Source organism: Pyrgilauda ruficollis, unplaced genomic scaffold (assembly GCF_017590135.1).
Source record: "Pyrgilauda ruficollis isolate IOZ18807 unplaced genomic scaffold, ASM1759013v1 scaffold2, whole genome shotgun sequence".
Lineage (NCBI taxonomy): Eukaryota > Metazoa > Chordata > Aves > Passeriformes > Passeridae > Pyrgilauda > Pyrgilauda ruficollis.
The window spans coordinates 23,287,857-23,294,790 of NW_024519206.1; the positions used below are offsets into that span (position 1 = coordinate 23,287,857).

The following is a 6,934-nucleotide window of genomic DNA, read 5'->3' on the forward strand; positions in this document are numbered from 1 at the left end:
GCACCTCCATCCAAGGCTTTCTGCGGGTATCGTCCATGGCTTTATGCTTGCTTTGCTTTTTAAATAAAAGAGTGTCCCGTCTTCCCGAGCAGATGTTTAGGAGGGGAAGGGGAGGATGGAGGTATTTGTGAGCCCGGAGGCCTCAGAGAATGGAACCCAACGCCCCAGACCCCGCAGCTGCCGCCGCCGGTAAGCGCGGCCAGGACGAGCCCTCCTGCCTGCGGGCGACTCCCGACTGCCGGTGCTGAGGGCATGAGCCCCACCTGGAGCCTCCGGCCGGGGAGGCAGGTGTGGGCATACCCCCGGTCAGGAGCATTTTAATGTTTCCAGCTCCTTCGTGCCCAGCCGGGCGCTTCCCTCCGGGGAGAGCCGGGAGCGCCCGTCGGGGGCCGGGCATTCCCGCGGAACCCGCACTCCTGGAAGCCAGCGGCACCGCGTCCGGCGGCAGGGAAGGAGGGCGGCAAGGAGCCCCGCTCCCCCCGCGGGGCGCACACAGCCCCGGTGCCGGTCCCCGGGGCGGCGAGAGGCGGCAGCGGGGCGCTGAGCGGGCGGGGGCCCCGGCTGCGTCACAAGTGTGTAAACACCGCCTCGGTGCCCGCCGCTATTTAAGGGGCCGAGGCTGAGTCTCCCCCGACTTCCCTGCTCGGGCGCACTCGGGACTCACTGCTCCCAACTCGAGTGGGACCTTGGGAAAGCGCAGCGGAAAGGTAGGGAGCGCTTCTCCTGACGGCACCACTGCTGAGGGCGGGGAGGCAAAGGAAATGGGGATGCCTGGCGCTTACCTGTGCCGCGGCTCGGAGGGCATCCCGCTCTGTGCCGGAGGAAACGCTTCCCGGCGGGGAAGAAGAATTCCGACGAGCGCGGGCAGCCGGGTGGACCCCAGCGCGGGGTGCGGGGAGCAGGGCTTCCCACCGCTGGGCAGCTGGGAAGGGAACCGGCCAGCAGTGGTGAGATGTGGGATTTGGAAACCGTAGCAAAGACATGAGTACTTAGATATGTGTGTGTGTGTGTGTATATTTATGTATGTATGTATGTATATACACAATATATATGTATGTGTGTAAAAAATACAAGACTTGGGACAGCTGAAAGGTGCAATGCACCGTCGGTCTCTGAGTACCCAAACCTCGATGGGTGCATCACTAATAACCACGCTGGAGTGATGTTTTGACATTTCAACTTTCTTCACTCATCGCATGAGAATATTTTAAACCCCCCCATGTTTTATATACTGTGAATTTCAATCTAGTGTATGTATTGGGTAAATAACCTTAATTTTTTCCCCTCTTAAAATTTAAAGGTTTTGTTAAGTGTACTGTTAAAGAACCGAAGCAGTTCAAAAAATCTCACATAACTGAGATAATCCATGTGTATTTATAAGTGAAAATTACCCCCATAGCATGAAGTAATAGTTAGTTTGTTTCTTCTAAGAATTGAAAGTAATTTCTTTGTTTCCAGGAAAAAATACCATTTCAGCCTATGTGATAAAACGATTTAGTAAACCAACATTGTTTTGCTTAGTACATATGTAAGGAAGCAGTAGAAATCTAAATTTTCTGTTTAACATGAAGAAGATTATTAAGTTACACTTTATTTCTTACAGCTTTTAACTATACAGTTTTTACCGCTCCAGCTATTAGATCAAATGTTTTGGGGCAGGAGTATTAGATTTTGGTTTTTCTTTCACTGGGGAAAGATTTTGGTTTTCTATTTGTGCATGATGAGATGAAACCTCTTGAACACTTAAGTTCAAATCAATAAAGGTAGAATAGAGGCTTTTCATAGAATTTGTCAAAACTGAGCGTCTGTAATAACAGCAGGGTTTTAATGCAATGGCAGAATACTGAAATATTTGAATCACGAGTTTTTTCAAGAGATGGATTCAAGTCCCTTAAGTTTTTATGCAACACAGCTTCCAAAGAAAGAAAAGCAAATAAGAATTGAGTAGATCAGGGAGATACAGCACATACTGGTGAAAAAACAAAAGAAACAAAATTTAGAAGAAACAAAATTACCTGTACCTTCCTCTTTAGCAAGGATATTTAGCTATTCACATACATGTTTGCCAACTTAAGACAGATCCTGCAGTTACCTACATCAAAAAAAAAAAACCCAAAATGAGGCTGGTTTCCTCAGAATCCAGCATCCCCAGTGGAAGATGGGGTTAGGGACTGCACGAACTGTAAATCTGGTTACATAACAGCCCCCTGTCCCTTTTCTCCCCAGCAATGTACAGCGGGCTATGCATCTGCGTGTTCCTGGCCGTGCTCTCGGTGAGCTCCCTCGGACAGCAAACTCTGGGCTCGCACGATGGGAATCCTCTGCCTGCCGAGCTGGAGCAGAGCCTGGCAGAGCATCAGCGGCACTCCCGCGCTCCGTCGTCCGCCGGGCCCCTGAAATCCCTGCAACGGCTGGATGTGAGCAGTGACCAAAGAGCCAACATCGGCGCCTTGCTGGCCAAGTATCTCCAGCAAGCCAGGAAAGGTACTGCTTACAGCCTGCTTCTGTGCCACTGGGATTTCCTGCAGGGCTTCCTAGGAGTTGAGATACCCCTGTCATCATCTAACATGAATTCCTAGAGAAGATAGGATTTAGATTTTGCCTGCTTGTCCCTGAAGTAGACAGCATTCCAAATGCTCTCTCTCAAACCCCTGCCAAAAAAAGGGTTTATTTGTAGCAGCCTCTGACTGAGAGTCATATAAAGATAACTGGAGAAAATGTCACTGACCTCTTAGGTTATGGTTCAGCTTTTATTTTTAACTATTTTCATTGCCTTATTATTTTGGTGCTCTTTTCAGTATGTTGTATCTCAGATAAAATAATTATGTTTTCCTTGAAGTCTTTCAATTTAGTTAAAATCCTCCCTCTTTTAAAGTTAGAAGAGCAGGAATACTTTTCTGAGGATAAATGCAGACCAAATGGCTAGCCTCACCTCCGTCAGAAATCCCTGTACCAAGGAAATATTCTGAGTATTGGATTTTTAATATATTTGTTCCCAGAGGAAATTACGGTAGCATGAAAGCTTTCAAAACACAGAATTCATATTTATTAGTGCAATAATTAAAACAAATTATAAGTAAAGGCATATTTGCTTACACACACATTGATTCCTGGTAGGTTTTGGTCTTGGGCAACCTGGGAACACAAACTTGCAGTTATCTGAAGCCTCCATGACACTGTGTAACAAGGACATGAAGAATCAGTAGAGTAGTGGGATTACAGGGCATTCTTATAATGAGATTTATTAGTCACTTGAGGAAACAATTGTATTACACAAGAGAAAGAGTAAAGCTATCCCTGTTGACACTTCACAGAATGTATATTACATAGGCAGAAAAGCATGCCATTGGTGCTACCAGTAAAAATGATGGCTCAAAATCATTGACCACTGAAACTTCCCCAAGAAAACATTTTTCCTGTTGAGCTGTCTCATCTCTGTACTGCTTGGTGTCTCAATAGAGTAAAAGCATGGGCAGCCTAATTGCTGTGGCCTTTTGGCTGCCAACCTCAGTGAGAGCCACCAGAGAAATTTTGTTTACTCATGAAAGCTTCACTCCAGCCTTTGCCCTGTTCTACACAGAAAAGACATCTAAGAAGGAAAGAGGGTTTCAAGAGAAGCCAGTAATTAGGATTAGGATTACCTGGACATACCGACATTGAGAAATTAATTCACACCCAGCCCCAGACAGTGCTTAGGATAAAGTTCACTTTGCATAAGTAGGAGCTTTCTCCACATAATGCAGATCATTTAACCCTCTCCTCTTGACAGCTTCCCTGCTGACCTCTATGCTAGGCAAAGTCCTGTGCTTATCTGTGATGGTGGTCTGCAATTAAGAGATGCCACATCTGGTTTTGTGCATTACATATGCAGCCATACACACGCCTCTGTGTACTCAGAACACAGCCAAATTAGAAACAACAGAAAAATGAATCACTTCCAATAGTGCTTGAAAGATTTCATCTCATGTCAGCAATTTGCACGATATCCATTAAGGAACTCCTTCTAGCTGTTCATGCAATTCAGTAGAAAGATAATTCAGGTATGAAATTCCACAATTCGGTGCCACACTTAAGGCTGTTATTGAATAAGAATGTTACTGCAGCACTCTGCAAAGCAGAATCCTCATTACCTTTCCCCAGCATAGTCATTGTTGTCCACCCACATGGAAACTGAGCTCCTTATTCTAGTTTATGTAGCCATTATATTCTCTTAAGTATGTGGCTGACACTTCCAAATAGATTAACCAGATAAAGCAAAAGAAAAAAACCCTTAGGATTTAAGATGTCTTTTTTTGTAAATATTAATATGAGGGACAATTTCCTGCATATGTGTTATTGACATATATAATTAATTCTAAAAAGAGTCTGTAAGCAGATTATGAGATTCTTGTGATGTGACTAGACTAGTTGGACTCTAGTTTGTAGGTGTAGTTGCTTGTTACAGGAGAGAAAATTCACAGGAAAAACAGTATTTACTTAATTTATAACATACATACAGTGTTCCCATCAAAACATTATATTCTCATTTAATGTGAAGACTCTGGGCAGTACTTCAGAAATCTCTGCAGAACAGTCACATCTACTGTATTAGTCACCATATAAACCATAATAATCACTAGAAAATTCTAGAGAAGGTCAGGTCTTTTGTTAGTGTTAGCAGTCACCAGTAGTGGCGTTTGTCCTCATGATTCATAGAAGGGCTGGTTTTGTAAAGTATTTCTAGTTAGAATAGTGATAGAGCTAAGTTCTCTCAAGGGCTTAGGGATTGATGGCAGCCCTGTAGCTGAACTGCTACAACTTTGTTTTTTGTCATACACTGATTCTGCAATTCCCACATGGCATCTCTGGTGGGTTGAGGAGAGGTAATTAAGGTGCTGTTAGGAAATTTGTGACCCAGGCTTTCAATTCTGTTCATCTGCAGGCCTTCAGCTTGAATCTGGTACTGTGCAGAAGAGATGTTGTAGCTCTCAAGCCTGTGACAGGCACGTTTAATGTCCTCTAAGGAGCCCTTGGCTGGCCAGACAGCAGTGGCAGCAGGGAGACTTTACGGCCCTCAGGTCATGGCAGGCTCAGAAGTCTCCTAAGCACCAACATCTGAGTGATGGTTCTGCATGGCCTCAGCCCTGCCTGGTTATTGTGCTAACGAGCCATTGTCATTGCCTTAATTACACTTTTTGAATTATGAATGTGAACTTCATGGCATTTAATGGCATGAACTTCATGAGCATTTAATGATAGACATTCTATTCTAGGGAAAATTAAATTTTTTTGTTGTTTTGTTGTAGGTAAGTGTCTTAATGGCTATTTTGTGTGTGTGTGTACCTTCAACTCCCTGCAACCACTAACAAAGCAATGCAGTTGCTTTTTGTTTCACTGGGTCCTGTCCATTATAAAGCACTACATGAGGAAGACCTTGAAATATAAAGCACAGAGCCAATAGCAGTTTCTTCAAAACACAAGAAACTGAAAGCAAAACGATTGTGAATTTTTGGATATATGGGATTTAATTTGGTCTCTTTTTCCTTTTTGATCAATTCAAGTATTCCTCAAGCCTCAGTCTGCATTGAATACTAATATATTAAATCTGTCCTTTCTTCACTCAAAGCTTAACTCCATCTAATTACTGTAATATATCAGTTTTGTCTGTTTTCAGGGAGTAGAGAGAGAAGTAATTTACCTGTCCCTGTATTTTTTAGTTACATCATATGATGCTGTGAAAGCAGAGGATTGCAGCCCATTTTTTAAAGCGTAAATTCTCCTTGAAAATAGTTTGTGTCTCCTTTGATGCCTTAAGGAAGGCATACAGAAAGGATAAGGCAAGATAGAAATCAGCATACAACCCTGCTGTGAAAATAATTATGAAGGCTTTGGATAAGCAATGAAAAAATCCCTGACATAGTAAAAAGCCCTGCATAATTCCACCAATAAATATCTCTAACTGTGAATTCCAGACACAACTTTTTCCATATCAGAACTATTCCCACTTTTCCACAAAACCTAGGATTCATAACTCTACCCTGCTTGTTGCCAAATTTGCACTGTAAGAGCTCCTGTACTTACAATTATGTCTTTTTAAGCAAGACAGGGCTGCGGTGTCTCAGGCTTGAGCCTGCTCTCAAGGGTTGTTTTGCATGTAGAACAGCTCTCCCAATATGAGAAAGCAAACGTGGGGCTTTATAGGAATAGTGAGAAATAGTTTGGCTTCTCTTTCTCTAGTAAAACAGGAAGAAAAAAGGAAAAAAATCTATCTATATTCCTTCCTATTAGACAGGAGCAGAATATTCCTGCAGGAGCAGAATATTCCTTTCGCAGGAGGTAGAAAATGATCTGTTCATTTTGCACTGAAAAAATCCAAGCCCCTTGCAGGACATTACCTACAAAGTTTCTGTTGATGTTTTCCCCAATGACGTGACAGTGGTGTTACATGACCTGTATTAGGTCCATTTCAACTATTGCAGACGTCTGCTAATGAGCACAAGCCAGATCAGAACACGGGTGAACCTGGAAAATGTGTCCTCTTACTCTGCTCTCCCAAATGCTTTTTCCTTAGGTTCCACTGGGAGATTCTCAGTTATGGGAAACAGGGTACAGAGCATTGATCCTACTCACAGGATAAATGACAGAGACTACATGGGCTGGATGGATTTTGGACGCCGCAGTGCTGAAGAATACGAGTATTCTTCCTGAAGAACACTGAACTATAGCAATGAGGAAAAAAAAAAATCACACTCCCATGTCTGTACAAAAAAAAGATAAATCAATTTGTTGTCCTCTTCAAATCAGTGTTTTAAACTACTTAAAATCATGTATTTGACATAAGTTTGTCTGTAAGACTATACAATGCAATATATGCGTATGCAGAATTTTCCAGAAAACATTTTCTTTCTTTTGTGGTTTCTCATACATTGATACTATATTAAAATTATTTCACTTA

The 6,934-nt window shown here is 42.9% G+C and overlaps 1 protein-coding gene across 1 annotated transcript; it reads left to right on the forward strand.

The window, feature by feature from the left end:
- Positions 1–638: 638 nt before the first annotated feature.
- Positions 639–6,934, forward strand: CCK (cholecystokinin). The gene is made up of 3 exons (XM_041466547.1): positions 639–707; positions 2,227–2,484; positions 6,551–6,934. The coding sequence occupies exons 2-3, from the start codon at positions 2,229–2,231 to the stop codon at positions 6,685–6,687; spliced, it is 393 nt and encodes a 130-aa protein (XP_041322481.1). The 5' UTR covers positions 639–707; positions 2,227–2,228; the 3' UTR covers positions 6,688–6,934.

Coding starts and splice junctions, on each gene's coding strand:
- CCK (XM_041466547.1), top strand. CDS start 2,229: ATGTACAGCGGGCTATGCATCTGCGTGTTCCTGGCCGTGCTCTCGGTG. Junction 2,485..6,550: donor TCTCCAGCAAGCCAGGAAAG/GTACTGCTTACA, acceptor CTTTTTCCTTAG/GTTCCACTGGGAGATTCTCA.